At 36.5% G+C, this 27618-nt stretch overlaps 3 protein-coding genes across 6 annotated transcripts in view; 1 reads left to right on the top strand and 2 right to left on the bottom strand.

Annotated features, from left to right (window-relative positions):
• Positions 1-1225, bottom strand: part of zbtb20 (zinc finger and BTB domain containing 20) — a 65987-nt gene extending 64762 nt beyond the window's left edge. The window contains exon 1 of the mRNA XM_051110697.1: positions 582-1225. The gene's annotated coding sequence lies outside the window, so the exon portion shown is untranslated. The remainder of the gene's footprint in view (positions 1-581) is intronic.
• Positions 746-3899, top strand: tex55 (testis expressed 55). 4 transcript variants are annotated; one of them, XM_051110702.1, is made up of 4 exons: positions 746-864; positions 2787-2952; positions 3281-3343; positions 3693-3899. In XM_051110702.1, the coding sequence occupies exons 2-4, from the start codon at positions 2815-2817 to the stop codon at positions 3747-3749; spliced, it is 258 nt and encodes an 85-aa protein (XP_050966659.1). In that variant the 5' UTR covers positions 746-864; positions 2787-2814; the 3' UTR covers positions 3750-3899. The 4 variants fall into 4 exon arrangements, with proteins under 4 accessions (XP_050966659.1, XP_050966658.1, XP_050966657.1 ...); XM_051110701.1 differs by lacking the exon at positions 746-864 and adding an exon at positions 2205-2672 and having other exon boundaries at positions 2790-2952; XM_051110699.1 differs by lacking the exon at positions 746-864 and adding an exon at positions 2209-2672.
• A 1769-nt stretch (positions 3900-5668) lies between these two features.
• Positions 5669-27618, bottom strand: part of arhgap31 (Rho GTPase activating protein 31) — a 32308-nt gene continuing 10358 nt past the window's right edge. The window contains exons 4-12 of the mRNA XM_051110695.1: positions 24667-24749; positions 23248-23355; positions 21682-21824; positions 16246-16459; positions 15934-16058; positions 15110-15169; positions 12510-13316; positions 11878-12014; positions 5669-8837 (exon numbers count right to left, since the gene is read on the bottom strand). Of these exons, the coding sequence (XP_050966652.1) occupies positions 6630-8837; positions 11878-12014; positions 12510-13316; positions 15110-15169; positions 15934-16058; positions 16246-16459; positions 21682-21824; positions 23248-23355; positions 24667-24749 (3885 nt within the window). The 3' untranslated portion in view covers positions 5669-6629. The remainder of the gene's footprint in view (positions 8838-11877; positions 12015-12509; positions 13317-15109; positions 15170-15933; positions 16059-16245; positions 16460-21681; positions 21825-23247; positions 23356-24666; positions 24750-27618) is intronic.

The raw sequence follows: 27618 nt of genomic DNA on the forward strand, positions 1-27618 counted from the left end.
GGTACGTAGGGAAGTCCCTAGCGGCTCTGTGGAGTCGTATTGTGCTTTTCGTGTCACGGTTCGGTGTCGCTCTGAGCACTTCGCAGAATATTTCGAACACCCGGTAAAATAATTGCAACTTATTTAAACTACCAACAAAGTCCTCGTAGCCTGACAACTGTTCAGCTGCTAGAAAACGAGCGATCAAGCAGGGAATTATATGGTCATTTTACCTGAGACGTCACTTCGGGCAACCACGGGTCTTTTTTGTTTAATTTCAGACTGTTTTGAGAGAACTCTGCCTACAGGTCCTGTAACGCGGAGTGGCAATTCTTTCACAACTAAATGTAATTTCACAAGTTTTCTCTAGCTATCTTCTTCAAGGCTGCCTCGTGCATGAAATATTGACGAAGCAGCACGAAAGTCTTGCGTTTGAGCTATTGGTATATGCTTCAAGCTGAAGTTTTCTTGTCTTTTTTTTTGTTTTTTGTTTTTTTCTTCTTCACCTCTTATCGAGGGAATGACTGCTATTACTCTTATAAATAGCCTAACATAAATAGTATAAGTGCCCTCCCCCTCCCTTCCCTCTCCCTATTTCTTACCTGCTGCTTTAAGGGTCTTTCCTCTCCAGTGGCTACAGCGCTTCACAGCTTCCCCGGTTTTCCCCAGGCAAGGACTGAGTTTATTAATATTGTCCCTTACTTTGTTTCATTTCTCACTTCCATCTTCTTTCATCTCATCAATAAACACACGCTGCAGCCTACCTTCGGAGAGGACATCACGCAGCTCACTCGTGCCCTCCCATTTTTTCACTATTCGTCGAAGATTTTGGGCAGCCACGCCTTTCTACTGGCGATTGGAACAGAATGGACTTTCTTGAAGCACGTAGGTTGTGATATAAATCGTTCAGCATGACTTTACCCCAATCGGTGAGCCGCACGCCCTCCCTTCCGCGCGGCGAGGAACGCTGAAACTGGCTCCATTGTGGCTCTGAAAGTGAAACTGTTCTGCCTGATCGCAATTGTTGTGCTTGAACCGGCATGGACACTGTGCATCCTCAGTTTCTTAATTATCGCTCACTGTACAAGTGCACCGTTTTCCGCTGAGTGTGTTCGGTGCGCTTGTCGTGCTCCCCCTTTGAGGAGTTTCTGCTTTTACGCGTTGCTCCTTGAGCATGAACAAACGCACGCATGACCACCACACCAGTCTTATTTGGTGTTTTGTGGGCGCGCATTAAACCCCCCGAAAACCCATGTCCCATCCCCGATCGAAAGGCCAGTCATCCGAGAATCCTGCATGTTGATCATTTGTAGATAGCCCACTTCAGATTGGTCAGGGACCGCGTCAGTAAATTTCTCCCAATTACATCTGGCCCCACATTGGATGAGGACGGTGCCCGTCAGACCGGGGCACCAACAAGCTAGATTGTTCACCGTGCCTTTTACTTTCTACGCATTTCTATTTTCTCATTTATTTATTTTTTAACGTCCCTAGCTGACCTCAAGGAAACGTAAGGAGAGTTGCTGACGGTATTGCTGGCCAATCAGATCGTGTAAAGTGACACCGAACTTTTTTGTTCACCAATGCGTTCACAGAGCCGTAGTGACTGACACGAAATAATGCAATAGTGGCTCCCGAGTCCCCAGCTACACTGAGCACCCCCTCCCCCGACTCCCCCCAGTCTAGACAATGACAGGTGTGTGTGTGTGTGTGCGCGCGCGCGCGGTCGTCTGTAGTCTAGACGAGGAATAATCAACCTTCGAGCCTAAGTGATTTTTTTTGACGCGCTGCTTTTGTTAAGGTGTGTGTGCACTATATATATATATATATATATATATATATATATGAATGAATGAATGAATGAATGAATGAATGAATGAAGACTACAATCCCGTTCGTAGCAGTGAGCAATAATTAGCATAGATCTTGTGTCGGGATATTGGCAGCGACACAATTATAATTTACGACCTCCCACTACGATTTCGTGATGTCTAAAGTCCAACGAGGCATGTTTACAAACAACAAGCCCTTTATTTGCGTATCTACCCTCTATATTATTTTGCTAAAGGCCGTTCGACCTTGGCTCACGTAAATATTTCGTCACATGTAACAATCCCTCTCCTCCATAATATCATTCCTCTTAGTATGAGGTTTCCGGTTTGCTTGCGCGCTCTTCTTGACAGTGAGTTCCCCCTTTCGGTTATCAACGTGAACAGCAACGTTTTACCGAGAGGTTCACCGGGGGACACGCACACCGTCTGCCCTACATAAAATGCACCCATTGTAGGCCGAGGTGTCAGCTGAGGACGACTTGCAACCTAGAAACGGCGGTTTGGCCCCTCCTTCTCTTTGTCAGTCGTATTGTAAACGTTAGCCCGAGGTCTTCTGAGGTATTCTTTTTTCCGAAAATAGATCGTAAAACTGACACGGGCTGCAGAAGCGCTGTTTCAACCGTGCGAGCACGGTTTTCTCCATTTTCAACAGCCCTTGTCGAGACCCCTCGCGAGTCTTTATCAAAGGCGCTGTCCCGGGGAACTGTGCCCAATGACATCATCCAAGCCTTTTGTATACAGTTGCTAGGGGTTACGGGGTGACATTTCAAACAGTCCTGCTCTCGACGTGTTCGAGATACGCGCTCCCATTTCTGTCTGAACACAAAACGGACTAAAGTTCGGTGTTTGTGTAGAGCTGAGGTAATGCACTCGATGGGCTTTCATAAAGAGCGAACGAAGCCTTAACTGTGTGAGTAAGAATGCTTCGCGGAAGTATACTTCTCGCAACTTACTTTGTGTGTACATCGTTTTTAGTAGCCTGCAACAACATAAACTTTGTGAGATGGCAGATTCTGGTCTAGCAGAAAAAGTGCTGATCACCGAGAGTGCGGAGACCAGGCGTGCTACCTCGGTGTTCACGGACCCTTACGAACGCTCTGTTAGCTATATGGAGACTCACAGTATTCTTCAGATTTTCCAGGTGAGAAAGAACAAAGCTGCAGCTACTGATATGTTTTCTTACGAAGAAAATGGTAGACAGTGATGAATTGCTCAGCACAAAATGGCGAAGGACAATTCAGAGCACTAATAGAAGTTCCCCAAAAAAAAAAAAAAAAAAAAAAAGGCTGAGCATGTTAATATTGCATTACCCCGGTTTATTTAATAAAGCTGCATACTGTTTCGTGAGTATTACAAAAAGAAGACAAAAGAGCTCTGACTAACCACCAATGTCATTTTAGCAGCAGAAGAAACATTTTGGTGATGGTTCATTGTATTTTTCACTCACAGTCTCATTTGTGCTATTTCAGGACATCACAGAGAAACTGGTGTTTGATAGACCAGATGATCCACTTCAGTTCATGTTAGAACAGGTATTTTTAATCACATTTTTTTTGTACTTTTCATCAGAAATATATCATCTATCAAATGTAGTTTATATAGATTTGTTTCAGACAAACATGAACTATATTTAAAATCGTGACTGAATTGAGAAATTGAGTTTTTCTCAAATATTTCTTGATGATAGTACATTAAAGAAGGACACAACCAGATCCACTGGTGAGCAGTGCACTGATTTAAGAGAAAGAGCATATTGCATACTGTAGTCACTGTCATTTCACTTGGCCCTATTTTATTACTATTATATATTTTTATATATATATAATAAGCAGCCATTTTTTAATAGTTGTAAACCATTCTAATCACAACTGACTTTTGCAGGTACAAATGAAGATCAAAATCCGTGATGAGTCAAGAAACACATTTGTGAAATCATAATGAATTCTAAAGCAACAAGCTTTGCGATGAATTGAATCCAAGTTTATACTATTATTTATATATTTCTGTAAATGAGGTGTATCGGTTGCTGCAGGTCATTCCGTGACTCTGCATTGTTGTTTCCAAGCAACTGTCTTCAGATTTTTTTTTTTGTACATCGTCTCCAAATTTATCACGTTTTGCCACAATTTTTAGAAGACAGCATTTGCATTCATTTTCAGTCAAACAGCGCTGAAATCTTCATAATGCAGTTTGCGAGTGTCTTTAACCTAAATATCTCGATGAACACACTCAAGTGGCAAGTTAAATTTAAATGTGAAAAAAAAAGAATTATTGAACTTAAGAAGAATTACTGAGAGGCTTTCTCTGGATTTCGGAGACACAGAATGCATGGATTTGCACTCACAATTCTCAGATTGTTATTGTTTAATGAATTAACTGTGTTTTGTAGGATAAAGCTACTTCTGGCTTATGCGATATGCAAGTGTTCTCCATAAAATACATAAATAGGATGCTAGCTTTTGCTCTGTACTCGAATATCCATGGTGGATTTTGGCTGCATAAGTAAAGGAAGTCTTTGTTTACAATAGGCTCTTCTTACAGTGCATTTCTATAGTTATCTAGTGTACATTTATACTCTAGAGCAACATCCGGTGTTTTAGTACCGGTGTATCGCATGCAGTCATTTCATTTGTAAATTAAAGCAAGTTCAAAATATGTTTACACTCATGTTGTCTATTTGCATTTATTGTGTATTTTTAACTCCCATTTGAATGTAATCCGTAAAGGAGAGTAGATTAAAATCAATGGGAAAGCCACATTTTTTGAAAATCACATGAACGTTAGAAAGGACCCATCTTGTACAGTAAAACACTGCAGATAATTATCAGGCTTCATCTCAAACTCATCTAGGCCTAAAAATATAATCACACATGTTGGTAAATGCATATTTTAAACCATGTTTTAAAAATGGCATGATTTTTTAAATCTCTTTTTATCTGTATTTTTAAGAACAGTAGCTTTACATGTACACATTTGACAACAGTTACTCTGACATTAAATGTGTTCAAGGTATATATATACATTTTGTCTTTTAACTTTGGGGTAAAAGTGTTTCAGTGGCTTATCTAATAGTAATATCTGAGCAGTGCCTCCAACTCCAGGAAATACTATAACTACAGAACATGCTGAGAATTGTTTCACTTCATTCAAATATGATGAATATTAAAGGATTTCCTGGCTGGTTTATGAAAATGTGAATATTGTCCTGCAACATTATTTATACTTTAGAATGTGATTCTTATTCTCATATACAGTATGGCCATTGTTTTATATGTTCTATATTGATTCAACTTACCCTGAACATGACACAACCTACAGCATAAGGCAAGTTGTGTCCCACTTATATAGGGTCACATTTCTGTAGCCCTATAGCAAATGTTTGTCAAATTTATATTTGGTTACAAGACAACTGTAAGTGGCACAACCGTGTGTGTGTGTGTGTGTGTGTGTGTAAAAGTTCAGATGCAAAAGCTTCCGAATCCATCTGACATATTTCTTTAAAAATTAGCATTTCTTTCTGGCTACTTTGTATAGGTTTCTATGTAAGTACTGGTACTTCTGATTGAGCTGAGGCTGGAATTTAGCGAGTTTGAAGTAAAAGTATTTGATGGACGTATAATGTGTGTCAGGAGCATTCACTCAGTACCATTATCTCAATTTTGACCGAGATGGCTTTTAGAGCTGGTTTTGCATCTAAACTCTTAATTTATATATATATATATGAAGAGAGAATAACTACTTTATTCATATCTTACCTGTATTACAGACACTTCCAAATAGAAATATGGCATTATAATTTTATAACAATTCCATACTAAAATAACTTAAATGCTTAAGTGTATGTCACAGTGTACACATTACATGTGAAATACTTTTTATTTTGTTTAGAATAGAATACATACAATAAATCCAATTTGATTGAATACAAAAAGAGCATATTACAAAGTGTTATTTGATTACAATAACTGACAATGTCATCATCTTTGTCTCTGCCTTGCTTCAGTATACATTGTCAAAACGTCTCTGCTTTATGGTTTATATAAAACATTGACAGTTTTTTATATATATTCTTATTTTTGAGACCTCAGCATAACATCATTTTTTTCATACATTTTTGTTAACCAAGTAATCAGGAGATTTGAAACCGTTTCTACTAAAGAACAACACAGCTTGAAACATTGTTTGAATTATTCAAGAACATTGACCTTTAAACTATCTTCAGACCGCTGGACTTTTACTCTAAACATTTGTACAAATTGATTTTTACTATTTATGGACTTGGAAGTACAGATGTGTATAACAATGACAAAACAAGACAATATGGAATAAATAAATGTTTGTTTTTTTGCCATTTTTGGAACTGCTTTAATGGTTTTATTTTTTATCTCATTGCTGGCACGCAATACCTGATTTTATCATGCAGATTTGTAGATAATTTTTAAAGGCCTCCAATTGTAAACTTAATATTCCAATCGTGATAAAGTAACAACAGACGCTAAAACCTTAATTTCCACATGACATGCTTTTACAGTCTGTATTTACAAAGACAGTAGGAGCCTGCTGAGTTTCCCAGGTTTATCCTAAGGCATGTTTCAGTTTTCCTTGTAAAGATAGAAAAAAAATCTCTGATATAAATCCTTAGCAGCAGCATCTTACACAAAGCTTAATACTTACAATTCTGTTTTATCAGGATTAAAGCCACCATGATTTCCAAGCATCACTGTGTGTTTCTATAAAGTATACTGACACTCGGTCACATTTAATAAGCAAGAAGTTTGCTAGTTATCGCATGACGGCCAGTAACGGGTCAGTGTCATCTCATTCAATTTGCCTGTTACTTCTGTTGTCAAATATCATTGACCTCCGTTGTGGCTGGTAAAAGCAACTGGTTGAGGTCTCAAGCCTTTGTCCGCTCTTTGGCAAAGTCATTTTGTTACGCAACGTCACTCCCTCGGGAGTTTTGAGGTTTTCGGCTAGTTCATTTGCGTAGACGTCAAATGGTGACGCTTCGGCTTTAATAGGAGATAGGACTAGTTTACCGTCATCCCCTACCGGAGGGTAGTCCATGATTGGAAACGGAGGGCTGAACAGGATGAGACTTTGAGGTCTTGGGCGATTTCTGAAGGACGATCTCTGAAGAAGCGATGAGCGCTCAGGTCTAGGACGATCCATAAAGGTGTCTCCATTCGCAGATCGCTTCCTCCTCAACACCGGAAGATCTGGAATGGAGGTCGGATTGTAATTCTCGTTCATGGAAAGCTGTCGTTGGAGCGCTGACGGTGGATCGCTGCTTGGCAGCTCCTCCCTGTGGTCCTTAACCTTCTGGAGAGGAGGCGCAGAACCTGTTTTTCCCAGCTTGCTCTTAGCAGGTTTCTTCTCAGGTGTGCTTTTATTGGCTTGATCGGTGCTCCCTTCCGGTAGAGCGTGAGGTATGTGGCTGTACTGAATTTTTGGTGGAATAACAGGAACAGCTTTAGCTTTGCACGTTTTGATCATGAACGCCGTGCGAACTGACGACACGCTGACCGGCGCCGAGTTGCGTCGCACAGGTGCCTTGGAGCCACTCAGGAACAGCTCCAACTCCAGAGATGAGCTACCGAGCTTGGCTTCAGGTGTCGCACATTCGCGCGTCACCGGATGTTTTGCACTTTTCAGATAGTGACTATTTGAAATGTCTCTGACACCTTGGTGTCCTAAATCAAGGTTTAGGGAGCACGGCCTGAGCTTGGGTTTACAGTTTTCATGACTTCTCTCCACGGTGCCGGACTCGTGGGATGTTTGTCGATGAAATCTCTGAGATGCAGAAGAGCGTTTCTGTTTTGCTTTGCTCGTGTTTTGCGGTCCAGCGGTCTCATCTGGATCGCTGTACGTCTTCAATATCTTAACCTGTGGACTCTCCAGTTTGCTGTCATCTTTGTCTCCCATCCACTTGAGGTTATCGCTCTCCAAATGCTCTGTTATCTGTGCAAAACAAGCTACATCTGTGTCTGCATTTTTGTTTCCTGTTGGGAAGTCAGAGTTTCCAAGTTCACAGGCAGCTGTCACAGCAGCCTCAGTCTGAGATGATGCAATGTCACTAAGCACAGCTGGTTCTTTAGCTTCAACCTTCTTGCTGCTGGCCAAGTCGTCCACTTTTGGTTTGTCAAGAATTTGGCTGGCTGTTGCTTGACATGGCACGGCCTCTCTTGCCGTAGGTAAGAGATCCTCAAGTTTTGGTGAGTGCAGAGGGCTGGTTACCCACTGCTTGGCAGAGCACAAGTCCTCCCATGGTTCAACCTGATCCAAACCACCCAAATTACTTCCCCATGTGTCCAAATCATCTTGATAAAAACTTTCCAACGTGCGACGTTGTTCGTTCAGACAAGTCGAGAGCCTTTCCAAACTTCCCTTGATTCTTTCTGCTAAGTCAAGTTTCTTTGGTTCGTCACTAACCTCCTTGCTTTCATTTTTACAGATATCTTTTGTTATTAATGGTTCTTTTGTGTCAGAGTGAACTTCTGATTTTACAGAGCTGCTTGGATTATCTGACAAGTCACGTTTGGAAGTGTTGTCTTTCCTAACAGCATCTGTTCTTGGCTCCTCTTCACTGCATGGCTCTGCATCTTGGAGAATATCTGTTTCCTTCAGGTGGAGAAATGGGGAAAGCTCTAGATTGGTTGTTATTATGGTTTGCGACTCTAGGCGCTTGTGCTCTGTCCTGTCAGCTTCATTATCCAAGTAATTCCAGCCTCCATCACATGACAGCAATCTTTCGGGGAAATGCTTTATGACAGAGTTAAACGTAGTAGCACCAGAATGATCAAACGTAACGTTTTTGCCAAGGTCTATAAAGAGTCCCTTTGATGTTACAGTGTTTGTAGGCAAACTACTTCTTCTCTGTGCTTGGGCACTTAGCTTGCAAGTGTCCTGATTTCCAGTCATCTTGGTGAAGCTGGGCTTCACCTGTTCATCTGACATGCTTGTTTTAGCCTCGCTGACTGAAACTTTCTGATGCCTGCCAGACGATGGCACATTTTTGTTTACATCCTGTGAAACACGAAGAAAGAACATAAAAAAAAAAAGGTGAGGGCTGGTTACAGACATTTGTTCCAATGACATTTCAGAGGTCAAAATGATGTCTTTTTAAGACAGTAGCTAAAACAGGTTTATAAATTATGACTTGATTACACTTAGTGCTAAGTAGTAACGGATTACATGTAATCTGGATTACGTAATCAGATTTCAATATTCCAATTTTTTTAATTACATTTTAAAGTGCTCATAGTCAGATTACAGTTATTTTTTTATATCTTACACGATTACATATTATTCACGCAATGGCTGTAATTTATTCATAGTTTATTGATTCTCCCTAATTCTTTTATTTGGATAAAAAAGTAATCTAAAAGTAATCTAAAAAGTAGTCAGAAAACAATACCTAAAATGAGTAACCTAGATTATGTTACTAACTACAGTTATCATGTAATCTGTAATCAGTAACGGACAGTGTTGGGGAAAGCTACTTTTAAAAAGTAATGCATTACAATATTGCGTTACTTCCTAAAAAGTAACTAATGTAATGTGTTGCTTTTGCGTTACTTTTTAAATCTGGGCAGGGCTTGCTTGTTTGTTTTTAATATAAAAAGTTATATTTTTTGCAAATGTAAAATGCCCTTTCACACCAAAAAGTGAAATGAATAAGCTTCAGGCTAAAGGAAAGGTGAATTCACATCTGTACAGTAGAACACAGGAGAAGAAGGTTCAATACTCTTCAGCAATAAAAACAAACAAACAAACAAACAAAAACAATCAAGCACAAATGTTAGTTTATCAAATGTCATGGTTACTTATTAGCACAGTTAAACTGGATCATCAAAGGTCAGCAGGGTTTAAATGGGTTTAAATACATAAAGGATATTTGTGTTATTGAAAGTATTTAATTATTGCAGGTTCACGTCATATTCTGAGTTTGCGCTTCACTCTTTTAATTCATTTTGATGAAGACTGAATCTGTTGTTTTTGTTTTTTGGCGAGTGAGATGAGTGAATGCATGTTCACATTTAGTCTAGAACTACAATAACGTTCACACTGCGCACAACTTCTGTCAACATGGGGACATGAGAGCTGTCAGTCAACAAATGGGAAAACAAAGTAAATTTTCTTGTAAATTAAAAATAATGCGTTACTTGAAAAAAGTAATTTGATTATGTAACTTGCCTTACTACTAATGCGTTACCCCCAACTAGTGTTAATTTTGTCAGCTATTTTCAATTTTAGTCTTAGTCTTAGTCCTATGTTAAATGTCCTTTTTAGTTTTAATCATATCCTATTTAGTTTAAGTCTCAACATTTTAGTCTAGTTTTAGCAATTTTATTAATTTTGGCAGCCATTTTTAATTTAGTCTATACTCTAATGTACATTTTAGTTATCATATTTAGTCAACCTTTTCCTGTTTTTGTTTAGTCAAGTTTAAGTCAACAAAATGTATGACCATTTTCGTCATGCTGTATAATGGTTGAATTGATAAAAATTATTTTTGCTCAAAATTATAATCGTAATGATTGTTGTTATTTGAGCATTTCAGGTATTGCACTTTCAAGCACAAAGCAATAGAATGTGAACCCTTACACATGGTTTATTTTACCTCATCTAGTGTTCTGTTTTATTATAAGCTTTTTACTATATAAAATAAAACCAAAGGCTTATGCTTCTGTCTACATTATGAAGACTGGCAAAACATAGAAAAATATTATAATTAATTCCTAATAGTAGTTCCACTAATTCCAAATTGCAATAGCCTGTGTCAGCGGTTGAGTAAGTGCATTTATTCAGCCACCACAATCGCAAACAATATGGTCAAGATCTCATGACAGAACACAGACCGACTGAATGACGCTTTCATTTAGTTTGCTAAACTCCAGCTTGTTTGTCTGTGTTTTCAGATCATCGTCGGCGTTGCAATGAGGAGCGAGCACATGGTTGCCAGATTGCTTAAAACCCCCTTAGCTGTTATAAATTCACTGTAAACCACGGCTTCACGGGGCTTACTGCTTTTATAAAAAGGTTATTTTATATACATTTATTTCACAAAATAAAACAGAGCAAATAAATTGCAATGATATTAATAAAAACAGTATTCTTTCACCAAACAATGTAGTTCCTCGGAAACAGTTGTGATTGCAACAAAGTGGTTGCCGAGCAACACAGAGGTAAACAAAGCTGTATGTTTCTAGAGTAATTTACAACAGCTTTAAAGGCAGCTCAACCAATCAGAATCAAGGACCGGAACTATCTGTTTTATAAAATAAGCAAAACACTGGGCAGAAAATGTGTCCTTGTAACGGCAAAGCTCTGATTTGGAGATTTGAACTCCTGATACCTGACAGCTGCACACATGAAAGCTTGCAGTCTGCAATAACATTTTGTCTCCTTGGCGAAAATAAAAAGGGCTTTTTTTTTTTTATATTTTTTTTGAATTTTTTTTTTGAGTTTATATTTTTTTGAATACGTTTTAGTCTCATCTTTTTTCGTCAACAAAATTGCATGTTAATATAAGTTATTGTTTATTGACCGTATCGTCTTAGTCATGGGAAAAAAGCTTGTCAAACATTTTTAGTAATAGTTCTCGTTGAAATTTTAATGAAATTTAATGAATATGTATGTGTACTGTATAATGTGTTAATGAAATTAACACTATAGCACTGGTACACTTGTTCGTTCTGAACACTGGTTTACGTTATGGGGGCCCTAAGAAAATCTCTGGGAGGGGGCCGCAGCTCTAATTTCAATTAGGGATTAATGGGCTTGAATAGATTAGAAATCTCAGGACTTAGTACTAGTACAGTGCTTCGTGACTTTTTGGACTCAAAGGCCCCCATTGTCCATTGTGCTCCCTCACCCCCTTCTTTTAAAGTAATATACTTTAATATATTCAATTTTAAGTCATCCCGTGGCCCCCTTGGACATTTTCTGAGGCTTCCTAGCAGGTCCCGGTCCCCTGGTTGAGAACCATTGTAATATGTAATATGTCAATCCTGTTAAAAAGACAAGAGTACAGTTCCATGTGTTTTAGCCATTCATATCATACCAGTTTGTCCAATTTTGCCATTTCTTGTTGTGTTGATGTGGTTTCCAGTTCCTCCCCTGTTTCTTTAGTCTCAGACGACACCTGAGGTTCAAAATTCTCCACGCTGGCTATCAGCTCTCTCACTTCGGCATCCTTGCCTGAGAAAATTCATAGAAATCAATATAATGTTATCAGTGAAGGTAGTCGAGTTAACGGCGCAGTGTGTAATTTCTGCAGCACTAGCATCAGCAAACAGAACTGCAAAAATAATGTGATTCCTGAACACTTCCCCCATCTGCCATTACTGAGATATCTGACAGTCCCAGCTCAAACACACACAACCATTGGTTGAGGCGATGTTGCCGTGCTGGTTCGGTTTTAAAACAAAGCAGTGTCTGAAAGCCCCACAGTATTTACGGCCTACAGATGTTTTACTTATAGTTGTCTCTGCATATTAAACTACGATAGAGTTTTTTAGATCTCAATTATTTTCTACTTTACGTGACTGCTCACTAAATTGTTTTTTCTTTTTTTTTTTAAATGTATCATTGACATTTAATGATCAACTTATAAATGCAGATTAAAATAATTCTCAATAAATGAAAATATACTTTCACATTCACACACACACACACACACTACAATCATCATACTCTTTGTTGTCCCCAGAGTGAGCGTGTCTGTAACATCTCTTTCCCCAGCCTGATCCTCATTTTCCACGGGGTAAGAGCTGCTGTTGCTATAGATACTGCATCCGCTGCCTCCGCTGCTGTCGTTGAGCGGGTGCTCTCTGTACCCAGTAGTGCTGGTGTGACCTGCCAGTCCAGTCTCCCAGTCTGTGAACGTAAAGTTCCCGCTGCTGCTACCGCTGGGGGCGCGCAATCCAGCAGTGCCGATACTTTCGCCGCGATGGGCTTCCAGAGGTCCAGCCTCCTTAGCGGGCTTGAAGAGTGCCCCCAAACCCCTGTCCCGCTCTTTCCCAGGCGCCCTGCAGGGGGTGCTGTTCGAGTTAATAACCGCAGACACGCGCAAAGGCACGGACACCGCAAAGGGTTCGGAGATGTTGAGGGCCTTCCGTTGGTGGCGTGGCGACGACTCCAGCGGAAACAGACTTCCCGGAAAAGACGGTCTAGACGATCCGTTACCGGAAGACCCAGAATACAACATCCGGCGGTTTTTGGGAGATGTGGGCTGGCAGCCGCTGCGGTCGTCGCCTTTGAAAACTTTCAGCTGTTCTGGAAGAGTTTTCTGCAGTGGGGATAAAGATGGAGATGAGGAGGAGGCATTTGATGCTCCTTCTGTTTTCTCATTCAGACATCCTCCTGAAGCAGCGTGAGGATCTAAGTCCCATTTTGGATCCCTCTTGTTCAGATCGTAGTCGATATCCGAGCCCAGGGTTCGGGATTTGAGAATTGGGACAAAGATGCCGTTGCTTCCTTCTGTTGGCGCTTTGTCCTCATCTGAATGGGAGTGAAAAAGAGAAAACTGGTGGTGACACATAAATGTACACTCTTAAAAATAAAGGTTCTTTATTGGCATCAGCGGTTCCATGAAGAACCATGAACATACATTTAACCTTTCAAAGGTTCTTCACAGTGGGAAAAAGGTTCTTTAGATTTTTAAAATGTTCTTTAAAATGGTTCTTTAGGCAACCAAAAATGGTTCTTCTATGGCATCACCACAAAAACAACTCTTTGGAGTCTTTATTTTTAAGAGTGTACAGCGGTTCCAAAAATAGTAGCAATATTTATTCGAATTAATCAAATAATTCATTAAATGTTCTGTTTGAGAAATGAAGCATGACATTAGTTAATGATAGTGTTAAAAACACATCTTCCATGAATTTGATGGGAACGGAGTTGATACACTCAACTTGAAACCATTTTGAGTAAGGATTATTGTGACTTTTTTTTTTTTTAACTAACAAACAGATAAAACCTTTCTTCTTTGAGAAATAAACCTGACATGAACCTTTTCTGTAATACTATGCATTTTTACCCAAAGGCCATGTGTCACACTGACATCTCAATTACCCAATGTAACCTTTTTTCTTTTATATGAAATAATGACTTACATTTAATATGTAATGTACTTGTATATACAGTTGAAGTCAAAAGTTTACATACAGAATCTGCAAAATGTTAAGAATTTTACCAAAATAAGAGGGATAATACAAAATGCATGTTATTTTTTTTAGTACTGACCTGAATAGGATATTTCACATAAAAGATGTTTACATAAAGTCCACAAGAGAAAATAATAGTTGAATTTATAAAAATGACCCTGTTCAAAAGTTTACATACACTTGATTCTTAATACTGTGTTGTTCCCTGAATGATCCACAGCTGTGTTTTTTGTTTAGTGATAGTTGTTCACGAGTCCCTTGTTTGTCCTGAACAGTTAAACTGCTGCTGTTCTTCTGAAAAATCCAGGAGTGTAAACGTCTGAACAGAACGAAGATGTGTATATTTTTCTTATTTTGCTTAAATATCTTTTTTTTTGTTTGTTTGTTTTTTAGTACTGCCCTTCAGAAGCTACAGAAAATACTTGCATGTTTCCCCGAAGACAAAATAAGTTCAAATTCAAAAAGTTTTCACCCCCCCGGCTCTTAATGCATGTTTTTTTCTTCTGGAGCATCAGTGAGTGTTTGAACCTTCTGTAATAGTTGCATATGAGTCCCTCAGTTGTCCTTAGTGTGAAAAGATGGATCTCAAAATCATACAGCCATCACTGGAAAGGGTTCAAATACACAAAAATGCTGAAAAACCAAAGAATTTGTGGGACCTAAAGGATTTTTCTGAAGAACAGCGGACAGTTTAACTGTTCAGGACAAACAAGGGACTCATGAACAACTATCACTAAACAAAAAACACAGCTGTGGATCATTCAGGTCACAACACAGTATTGAGAATCAAATGTATGTAAACTTTTAAACAGGGTCATTTTTATAAATTCAACTATTATATTTTCTCTTGTGGACTATACGTCTTTTATGTGAAATATCTTATTCAGGTCAGTACTAAATAAAAATAACATGCATTTTGTATGATCCCTCTTATTTTGGGACAATAAGTAACATTTTGCAGATTCTGCAAGGTGCATGTAAACTTTTGTCCTCAGCTGTACATGTGTACTTGCACACATTTACTATATATAATTATTCTTTAAAAACATGCCTAAATGTTTTCAGGAAAAACTTCAACTCTAAAATGTCAGAGTTATAAAGTAGGTATATTTGGAGATCTAGCCCCACCTGCTGCCTGAAAGGAACAGAGAGAGTCCATGCTTTTGGACGGCCGTATAGCAGGTTTTTCTGTTTAAGAGAGGAAAAAAACATTAAACATAAATCTTGTCATACTTTCTGTTCTTCTTTACTCTGCACTGATTAAAAAAAGATACTTTGGACCAAATTAAAAGAGAAATACTGTAATGTGTTACAGTAAAATGTATGAGATTTTCTCAAATTGTACTTATTGTTTTGGGTCAAACTTTAAATTTGATTTAATATTAATAAACGATACTTCTTTTCCCAAAGGCAAAAGCATTCATACAGAGTACAATTTATTATTTATTATAAATACCATATTTAATCAATATATTTTCTTTCAGACATAATACATATATTGCCTTTTTTAACTAAATTCACCATTATTTTAAAGTATGTATAATATTTTCTAACATTGGTGTCAAGGACTTTGTTTCTTTTTCATTGTATTTTCCCTTTTAGGAGGGGTACCTGCTTTTGCGGAAACCATTTAGACCAATATGAAAATGCATTTTATTAAATGACACCCTCATTTCAGTTTTTCCAGTGTTTTACCTTCTGCAACACTCATACTATAGGCAAAAATAGGGTTTGAACTTCATGATTCTTTGACTAGCTATACGCTTTTCATCAGACGTCAAGAGCGTCGTCATGCTCTTATTGTTGTTGTGATGTCTGATGTACAGTAGGTGCTCGAAATGTCATTAATCTCTGGCTGCACCCTCCTCTTTTGTGTTTTCCCTTTTTGGAAACTTTGTTTTCTAAACACTAGACACTTTCTTTCTTGCTCTCTCTGTGTCTTTCTTTCTTACCTGAGGGATTTTGGGCTCTCATAAACACACTCCCATTGCGACTCAGCTTCCCTTTAGAGTCGATGACGGATCGTCCAAGACTGAAGATGGACTTCCACTTCTTAGATTTTCCTGAGAATTTTCTTCTGCGTTGTGAAACGTTTTAAAAAGAAAAATGTTTATGAAATGTTCTGTAGGTCAAGCACCTTGATTACTGTAAATATTGACAGTTTATGTGTATGCTGTACAGTTTCAGTATTGTTCAAGTCAAAAGTACACATGCTAAGGAGTGTGTCTAGGTTTGCATAAATATATATGGTAAGTATATCATACCTGCTGTCAGACAGGTCTATTACTGTGTGATACATTGCAGCAGTGCTGGTATCTGGAAGGCTGTTCTCTCTCTGCCTCTCTCTCATTACTGGGTGGTTGGGACTGAGAGAGCGAGCCTGCGCCTCTTCCAGACTCATGAGCTTCATGGGGCCACACGAGTGCTGAGTGCTGGCAGGCAGGGTGGCGTACTTCTCCCCACAGGCCATGCTGGGGCCTACAAAACCATAAAAACCGGCTCGATGTAGCATGTCTTGAGAATAACATACAGTGCATCGCTCAAAAGAGGCTGAAGCCTTATTCTGTCAGTATATAGGCTGCCGCTCAAAAGTTTGGGATCAGTAGGACTTGTAATGTTTTTTTTCAAAGAAGTCTCTTATGCTCACCAAGGCTGCATTTATTGGATCAAACATCCAGAAAAAACAGTAATATTGCAAAATGTTATTACAATATAAAATAATGGTTTTAATTTAAATGTACTTTAAAGTATAATTTATTTATGTTCAAAAGCTGAATTTTTATCGACTGTTACTCCAGTCTTAGTGTCACATGATCCTTCAGAAATCATTTTAACATGCTGATTTATTATCAGCTGATTTATATATATATATATATATATATATATATATATATATATATTGGAATCTGTAATACTTTTTTGGGATTCTATGTCTGCTAGGTTAGGTTTAGGGTTAGTAGAATAAGTTGACATATACTTGCAAAGTTTAGAAGAGTGTTAGAAGATATTAAGCAGGCAGTCTACTAATACTCTAATGACTAGTTGACATGCAGAGCTGCAAAGTTACTTACTGTTAGTAGAATGTCTAAAGTGGACTATCAAAATAAAGTGTTACCAATGTTAAAAAGAACAGCATTTATTTAAAATAGAAAGGTTTTCTAAAAATATACACTACTGTTTATTAAGTTTGGGGTCAGTACATTTTTATTCTTTCTTTTTTTTTTTTTTTTTAAGAATACTTTTATTCACCAAGGCTGTGTTAAATTAATAATAAAAAAAGTGATAGCATAGATTTACATTGTTAGAAAAGATTTATATTTTGAATAAATGCTGTCCTTTTTAACTTATTCATCAAAGAATCCTGAGAAAAAAAAAGAAAAAAAAATCACAGGTTCCAAAAAAATATTTGTCAGCACAACTGTTTCCAACATTGATCATTCTAATAATAAATCAGCATATTAGAATGATTTCTGAAGGATCATGTGACACTGAAGACTGGAGTAACAGCTGAGGAAAATTCAGCTTTGCGTTACAGGAATAAATTATATTTTAAAGTATGTTAAAATGAAAACCATTATTTTATATTCTAATAACATTTTGCAATATTACTGTTTTTTTCTTAAATTTTGATCAAATAAATGCATCCTTGATGAGCATAAGAGACTTCTTTAAGAACATTACAAGTCTTACTGACCCCAAACTTTCGAGCAGCAGTGTACATGATGAAACAAGTAATGGCTGAACATGTAGTAAAAACTAGAATCTGTGATGACCAAAATTCAAAGAAAATCTGGTCAGTTTTCACTGACTAATTGTATTTTGTAAATATAAACACATTTTGATTTTGTTGGCTATAACACACTCTAAAATAGTTGGGACAGAGGCATGTTTACCACTGTTTTCATCACCTTTCCTTTGAATTACACTTTTTAATCTATTATAAACTGAGGAGACTAATTGCTACATTTTTGTGAGTGGAAATGTTGTCCAATCTTGCTTGATATAAGACTTCAGCTGCTCAACAGTCTGATTCTGATTCTCCTCTTCATGATGCACCATTCATTTTCAGTAGGAAACAGATCTGAACTGCAGGCCAGTCAAGCACATCTACTCATCTATGAAAGCACACTGTCGTTGCATGTGCAGAATGAGGCCTGGCATTGTCTCGCTCTAATAACCATGGACTTCCTGGGAAAAGATGTCATCTTGATGGCAGCATATGCCACTGTACAATCCCAATATATGCCTCAGCGTCAATGGTACCTTCAGACATATGCACGTCATGCTGTGGACAGATGTACCCCATATCATGACAGATGTTGGCTTGTTCAAATCAGGATGGTCTCTTTTGTCTTTGGCATGTAGAACTCAATGTCTGTTTTTCCCAAAATCGAACTGAAATGTGGACTCTTCTGACCACAGCACACATGTCTTTATTCGGACCATCTAAGATGAGCTCGACAGCTTCTCTGAATCGATGTATGGCTTCTCGTTGCATAACAAATAATCAAGTTGCATTTCTTCATGTGGCGACAGACCCTGCTAAGAGACAACGGCTTCCCGAAGCATTCCTGAGCCCGTGTGGCTATATTTAACACATATATGAAGGTTTGAAGGTTACACACTTTCAGCAGAGGTTTCCTGCATTTCCCTGTATGGTCTGAGATTTCGCCAGATTCCCTACGGTACAGTAGATGGTGAAAGACATCAATTCTTTGCAATCATGCATTGAGAAATGCTATTTTTGAATGTTTTGACAATTCTCTCATTACGTTTGGCACAAAGTTCTAAGCCACGACCCATTTTTGGTGGATGCTTGTGCTTTTTTTACCCAATCATGATGATACCCTCACCTATTACCAGTGCAGCTGCTTAATGCTGGATGTTTCAAAACAGTTAACTTGAATATTGGGTGACACTTTATTTTGATAGTCCACTTTAGACATTCTACTAACTACAAGTAACGTTGCAACTACATGTCAACTAGTTCTCATTAATTTGCAACTACTGTACATGTCTACTAACTCTCAGAGTAGACTGTTAGGTTTAGGGTTAGTAGAATAAGTTGACATATACTTGCAAAGTTTAGACGAGTGTTAGAAGATATTAAGCAGGCAGTCTACTAATACTCTAATGACTAGTTGACATGCAGTTGCAAAGTTACTTACTGTTAGTAGAATGTGGACTACACTAAAAAGATTTCACCAGTTTCAACTTAAAAACTTGTGAAAAAAACTTAAAAACTAGCAGCTGCCTTAAAATTTGAAGTTAAATCAACTTTAAAGTACAAGTCATTTTAACTCATTTTATTGTAATTGTAGTTTTAAGTTGATTTAACTTCAAATTTTAAGGCAGCTGCTAAACTTAAGTTTTTAAGTTGAAACTGGTGAAAACTTTTTACAGTGTATCAAAATAAAGTGTTATTGAATATTGTATAATCTTTTCATTTTTATTTTGCCTCTATCCCACGTTTTTTGGAAATATTTGTAGTTTTTATAATTCTTGTTCTTACAAAAATGTCCCAACCTTTTTTGAAAGGAGGCAGTTTTATTTCAGTTTAAGCTTATATTTATTTACATTTAGTAATTTTAGTGTTTTAACATCAGTTCTAATTTGCAGGGGTTTTTTTTTAGTTTTATTTCAATGACCAAAGTAGTTTTAAATAGTTTTAGTTTTAGCTAATGTCAATAACCCTGTTTTCATCATGCAGTATGTGCTCAGAATTTTGAACACACATTGAGTAGCTCTGCACTGTAGTTAATGCACCTTTAACACCATGATAAACAAGTTACCACACAATTGCATGCATGCGGCCATTAGCTGTGTGCTTTTTTTGTATGTAACTTGCCCATTGTTTTGTTGTTACATTTTTGGCTACAGATCTCATGCTATTGTATACAACCCACTCCAATTCTAAGCCCCATTTCCTGACTTTATCATCACAGCTGTCACGAATAGCACAGTCAAACTCATTTAGTTTCGTTATTATTATTAATTTCTGCAAAAACCCAGAAGAAAATGTGTAGTGGTTCAGGAATTGTACTTGCATTCATACTAATATCACATACAGTGTTGGGGAAAGTTACTAGTAATACATTACAATATTGAGATCAATACTCAATAAAAAAGTAATTGTGTATCAAAAGTAATGCTTTATGTCACTTCTGTGTTACTGTTTGTCACCTTGGTTGAGCTTGATTGTTTGTTTTTTAATAACAAAAACCTTTATTATTACTATTTTTGGCAACTGTAAGAGCCCTTTCACACCAAAAGTGAATGGAATAAGCCTCAGGCTGAAGGAAACACCTTTGTTTCTGCACTTACTCCTGATTTCTCTCAACACAGGGGCAGGAGAGACATCAGTGGATAAATGAGAAAAACAAAGTAACGTGTTATTTATTTGAAAAAGTACCTCAGATATTTTGTTGTACATTTAAGTAATGTTACTGTACTAGTTACTTGAAAAAATTAATCTGATTACGTAACTTGTGTTACTTGTGATGTGTTACTCCCACCACTGATCACAACAGTTCTGATGCACTAAACACTATGCACTTATACACTATGTACTTGTGCCCTATGCATTTAATCGGGAATTAAAAGGTTAATTTTTCATTCAGCATCAGAGCCTGATAACTCCTCTCACTTTGCTATGTAATTAAAAGGAGAAGTCCACTTCCAGAACAAAAATTGAGATATTTTTTCATTAAAAAATACAATTTAAATACTTTTTAATCTCAAACGCTCGTCTTGTCTTGTTCTCCCTGAACTCTGTTTATTCTGGCTCTAAAAAGCATTTAGAGTAATTGTATTATTTTTATGAAAATAACCTATCTTTTCGCTAGATAAGATCCTTTTTCCTTGGCTGGGATCGTTTACAACTGCATTTGTGATTGTTTGAAGCCGCATTTAAACTGCATTTTGGAAGTTCAAACTCGGGGCACCATATCAGTCCATTATATGGAGAAAAATGCTGAAATGTTTTCCTCAAAAAAACATAATTTCTTTGCGACTGAAGAAAGAAAGACATGAACATCTTGGATGACAAGGGGGTGAGTACATTATATGTGAATTTTTGTTCTGGAAGTGGCTTCTCCTTTAAAGCTGTGACAGTGCATGATCATTCCACACTTTGTTTTTTTGTTTATTTAAGTGTGTTATATCTGGGTATTTATAGTGCACTTTTTCTTTTTTAATTTTCCGTGCAAACACACTACTCGCACTATTTATACTATGAAACGTCAAAGACTAGTGCATAAGTACACAAATTGGGATGCAACTATACTTCATTTGTTGTCAGTACACTCATAGGCAGGTTTCTAAATAGGAATATGAGTGTAAAAGCAGGGCCTGATGCAGGAGCTTCTAATGTAGGAGGCCGGGCTAAACAAATCATCACAAGCCATGTAAGGCAGGATGACTTTCTACTGAGCATCGGCTACACTCTGCACAACTGTATGCTAATTCCCCTTTATGAGCTCTAATTTCCAATTACTCTATATCCTGTTTTGAGTTGTACAACATGGTTGCAGAATACGCCCAGATGGCATACATTTACAATAAAACCTCTTCTTACTATTACTTAAATTACAGACATCAGTTAGCATAGTCGTAAACGTTTTTAAGAGATATTTAGAGATGCAGTGCATTGTCCATTCTCCGTGACTGCACTGCTCCAGTTACTTTAATGTGAGCTGTACCTTCTCTGGACTTGGATGACTGAACTCCCTGGTTGAAGATTTGCTCAGTGTGGTTGAGAATGAACTCCACCACTGACTGCTGGACCCGCACCTCCAGAAATGCTATATCACCATTGCAGGAGGGCACCTCTACCTCCTTGGAGCTGCACCAAAACCAAAAGAGAGCACTTAGTCAATGGTTTATGGTGGTGGATTGCAATGCAGATGTTGCATGAATGCCTTTGAAGAAAATATCCCATTTATCATCAACAGATAAGTATACTAATAACATGAGTGTTAAAAAATTCGGTAACACTTTGTAATAACTACACACTATGAATCATCAGTTAATCATTAGTAAATAGTTAATTAATCATTTGTAAAGCATTGTTTCTACATTAATAGACATTAGTAAGCAGTTTATAAATACAGTGTGTTAATAAATGCATTATTGGCACATATTACTACTGTAACTCGTGATTAATTCAGTAGTCAGGTACTAGCTGTCAGTTAACTGTTTTTGTGAGCTCATCTAAACTGAGGACTATTTATGAAAAATAAACCTCTGCAAAAATGAAACTACACAAATATACACTTGATGAATGTTTAAAAGAAATATAATTTAGAATATACCTCTGCAATGTCATAGATATAGAATAGAAAAATGAACTAAACAGCAAAAGTAACATCATTCATATCAATTTATTTTGTTTTCAATTATATGATCAGTTGTACAGTCTTTATTTTTGCAGAGATTTATTTTTCATTGTATATAAAATTATTTTATATTCATTTATATGTACAGTTGTACAGTTTTCTTTTGCATCTCGAAATAAATATTTCTATGTTCTGTTTCCCTCTGTGTTGTGTTTTCCTTTTTCTGTTTAAAAAATAACTGAGCCTTTAAATCTCATTTGTAAACGCTTTACAAGGCAGAAATAGCCCTCACATTAGATGAGCTCACAAAAACAGTTAATTGACAGCTAGTAAATGTTTTATAACTACCTGAATTAATCATGAGCTACAGTAGGAATATGTGTTAGTAAAGCATTTATTAACACACTGAGCAACTGTTAATATATGTCTGAATAATAAGATGTATAAATGTGCATTCAAATAGTTTATGAATCATTTACTAACACTTTCAAAATTATCTCATGAACCACTTACAACTACTAACCAACTGGTTTGTAAATAATGCAATGCTTAATTTAGAAATTATTAACTGATCGTTAATAAAGTATGAAAATACAATTATTAAGCATATTATATAGATGCTTATAAAACAAGAATAAAGCATTTATAGCTGTATTTATAAACTGATGTCTATTAATGTAGGAACAATGCTTTGCAAATAATTAATTAACTATTTACTAATGTTTAACTAATGATTCATAGCGTGTAGTTATTATAAAGTGTTACTAAAAATTCTATAATTACATAATTATTCCTTTTGCAAGTTTACTGTAGACTTCACATATTTGTGGTATAACCACGTATATGGCTAAAATGATCTTTGAGAACAGAATTATGAAGACAATGGATAATTGGTGTATAAAATGAAAGTAAAACCTCTGCAAGACTCACCGGAGTAGATTTGGAGCCCACACCAGGGCGAGATTGCGAGTGTGCATGTTGGTTTGGTGACTGAGAGTGGCTAAATGTGCCAGATGTTTGGTGAGGTATTCCAGAGTTCTAGAGAAAAGTAAATAAATAAATAAATTCACTAAATTAACATCATCACTTTTTTCAGGTAAGATTAATTTAAAATTCATACTATGTAAGCTTAGGTTTACATTCTTTGACTTACTATTTTTACAACAAAAAATTTCAACCATTTCTGGCAGAAATTAAGATCGTCACTTACTCAATCAAAACACTTTCCAGTAAGGCCTCATTTGTTAATATTAGTTATTGCATTAACTAACAATGAGCAATATATTTTGCAGCATTTATTAGCCTTTGTTAATGTTAGTTAATAAAAAAGTTCATGTTCATGTTAGTTCACAGTGATTTAAGGATGTTAACTGATACACCTTTGATTTGAAAATTGGATAAACATTAACTAAGACAGATAGATGCAGTAGTAGTAGTATTGTTTATTGTTAATTCATGTTTAAACTTTATTGTAGCCTCTAAACCTGTATGACTTTTTCTGAGGAAAACTGAAAGAGAAAATTGAAGACTGGTGTACTGGTCTTGCTGCTCTTGTCATAGCACTTTCATGTTATTACTCTTTTGTTGATTTTGATCGCTTCCGTTGTCCTCTTTTGTAAGTCGCTTTGGATAAAAGCATCTGCTAAATGTCTAAACGTAATGTAAACGTAAATGATTCATTCAGAGGTTCATTTCCTTACAGCATCACCAGCCAACTATGAACTATTGATATCAACATTTTCCTCAAATCAGAGTTCCAACGAACATTTGCAAACAGCACGTGTTTATAATATGTTTATATATAATTGAGCAACACATCATACGACAATTTCAGGAACAAAACAAATATAAAGGATTCACGCGTGTTTTCTGCTACCGGAGTATGATGTGGTTCATGGTTCGAATGTCAGATGTGTGACAAATTACTACAGTTTTGAGAAACAGTAGTAACTAACTAAGTAATTTCTCCAGTATTGCATTGTATAGAAGTTAAGCAGTTAGATTGTTGTATGGGAAACGCATCCCAGATCAGTTTTGGAAGCTATAGATCAAATGATTCCATTTGAATTCAAAAGACTGATTGGTTCATGAATAAGACTTCTGTCATCTGGGTGGATGTCAAGATTTTCAGTTGGTAACAAATTATATTATATTTTGTCATTTTGACAGCACCAGTTCTTATTAACTTCCAAAATACTGAAAACTCACCAGGAAATTCTTTAAACTTTTATCATTTGTGTTGCACAATGGAAACAAAGTCATACAGGTTTGGAATGACATGGGAGTAAAACAAGACAGATAAAGTTAAGAAAATAAAGCCACAGATTAATTCGGAAATGTCAGCTCTACCTGAAGTGTGGAACAGGAAGTTCTTTGATGACACTCCTGATCTTTCGGAGCTGCTCCTGCTCCTCTTTAAATGACACTGCATCCTTCACACAAAAATACAGATGGAGGAGCGTTAATTCCCAGATCCATAAGTACATGTGGTCATCGGATGCCCACACTGTAAAATCTAATTAGTTGGGCTTACTTAAAAAAAGCATGCAAACCGATTGCCTTAAAAAAACTAAGTAAAGTGAAATAAGAATAGTATGTTGTAGTGACAAATGCTTAGTTAGTATAGTTTACTTACACGGGAGCTCTAGTAACTAAATAAGAACTGTAGAGGGTACTTGATCATTTACTTTAGGCTTACACTTGACTTAGTATAGCTACTCACTGACTCCCAGAGTGCATTGCGGCATGAATAAATTATGCAATTGCTTTGTTTTACTGTTGTTGTTTTTATTTGCTAATTTTATTTACTGACTTGTGTCAGCAGTAACACAACAAAAAGAGAAAATAAAATAATATAATGGTTATTGTCACAATTAATACAAATAAATAAAATTGAATTGTTACCATCGTTGTGATTCACATGCTGAATGTTGAAGTTTGTGACTTGAGCACATTATCACAAATATTAAAGGACTGTCTCAACCCAATAAAGTTTCTCAAGGTGTTTATGAAGAACAATAAAATTGTAAAAGATTATTAATAAATATAAAAAATACATTAGCTAAAGAATTGGAAAGATTTAGCTAATCGAAATATCAGAACTCGAAGGTTACCTTCTAAAAGCAACCTCCTTATTACTTTTCTTCCCTTGAAATCAAAAATTATGACTTCATGTTGCACTGCTGCAACAATAGGAACAAAATTACAATAAGAAAAGCGAAGTTCCAAGTGCCCAACCAAACGGAACATTAATCACTATAATGGTAAGTAAAAAAAAATAAAATAATAATAATAATAAAAAATAAATAAATAAAATAAGACACACCAACAACATTTTATGAAAATCAACATCAATTTATGAAGTCAGCTTATGTGATGTTCTCTCAAATATATAGTTGTATTGAAACAACATTCAAGATGACTTTGGGAAATGAGTGAAGGTAACTAGTGAAAAATAACTGCAGATTAACAATTGCCACCTCAAAAAAAATTGCTTTTCTTCTTCTTCTGTTGTTATTTTGCAAATTAGCAACATATTAGTGCACTGCTGCCTCTCACTGGTTTATTGATGTCATTGGTTTCTTTGTGGCTACTTGAATATTTTAAGTAAGCGTCACTCAAAGTAGTAAGTAAACTGTTTTACTTGCTTGAAAGTAGCTGTAACTTAATAAAACCTAGTAAGTATAGCAACTAAGTAAAGATAACTAATTATATCTAAGTAAGGTAAACTATTGGATTTTACAGTGCATTTTCCATAAGCTGATATGAATCTTTAGGGTCTTAATGAAAATCTATAATATAATTTGGTTAAAAATTATCAATGGTTGTGTAAAACAACACCCTTTTTACGTTGTCAAAATCAGCTCTGTAAAAATCAACCCATTCTGAGGGATTGTTCCCTTAAATGCAAATGAGCTCTGCTCGCCCCGCCCCTCTCTTCTCTCTGCTGCTCTGAGAGATTGTTCACTGTAGCCGCATTTAGCCGCTAAACTTCCTAACTAGCACCTTATTGGGAAAGGTGATTGCAAAGATTCATAAAAAAACCCCTTATACTCATTTCTGCTGTAAGTGAAGCTGGATCACGAATGATTTGCGCGAACATAGACGGATATATGTAGATGCAGAGATGTAGAGGCGCATTCCCTTCACAAACAAACATAATCCACTGCATCTTCAGCGGCTCAGATGTCGGGAGTAAATGACGACCACTATGTTCATTATTACATCCAGCAACACAACACCTCAATCGCTCAATTCTTGTCTAACTTACATCCCTGCTCCGGCATCGAAACAGTGGAGGTCGGACTGTTACAACTGATTTAAGGCGGGTCTGAGGTAAGACGCTCATGTCAATCAACTATGGTGGGAGCGGCCTCTGTGGGTGTGACGCCACAACGACAGGCATCTGAGAACGACTCAATTTGAAAAAGGGGATATTATTTTTACAGATTAATTAAAAACTACTGTATGGATTTTTATCATTATAGGGTAGATTTGTACATACACTGACAACACACATTAATGTTCAAACAACATGAAAAAGTGAAGTTTGCATCTGATGACCCCTTTAATGTTTTAATGTGTATCTATGGATCACCTGGAAGCTAATAACCATCTAAAACATGGAAGTCGGTGGTTGTAGCGCTCCAGATGAAACTAATATTAAACTTGTTATTTGTATAACTACAGGAAACATTTACATTGTGTGAGAACAAACATAGACTTGTAAAGCCTGAAATATGAAAGTTGATAAAATGATATATGATAGCTTGTAGTGTAAATCCATGAGATCTTTATAACAGTATAATAAACAAAATAAATATTAGTTGTCACTCTTTATCTCACAATAATATGTCTCAGTAAGATGATATTTAAATGCTTAGTTGTGTGATCAAAGCTCTGTAGTTTTTACTGTGTGGTGAAAAATATCAATGATGATTGAGAAATAAACAGTCATGACAGGTCATATTTGATACTCACATTTTTACATGATTTTGCCTATAAATGATGTAGGAATAATCAAGCAAACATACGTCTACTATTTATTTTGAAATGTTAATAACAATATAAACATTATTCTTATGTTTACTTCAACAATCAGACGACAGAAGGCATGTATTAGATTGTGTACAACAGGTTTTTCAGCAAGTTTTGATCGTGTTGACAAATTAGAGGCCATAGAAATGTGTGTATGAAATATGATACAGCAGGCTTGATATGGTTAAGGCTTTACATTTTTAACCTCTCGTTTACATCATTGAACATTAAAGTATCTGTAATCAACCTATATGTTTGTCTGCT

This window comes from Labeo rohita, chromosome 5, assembly GCF_022985175.1.
Source record: "Labeo rohita strain BAU-BD-2019 chromosome 5, IGBB_LRoh.1.0, whole genome shotgun sequence".
NCBI lineage: Eukaryota > Metazoa > Chordata > Actinopteri > Cypriniformes > Cyprinidae > Labeo > Labeo rohita.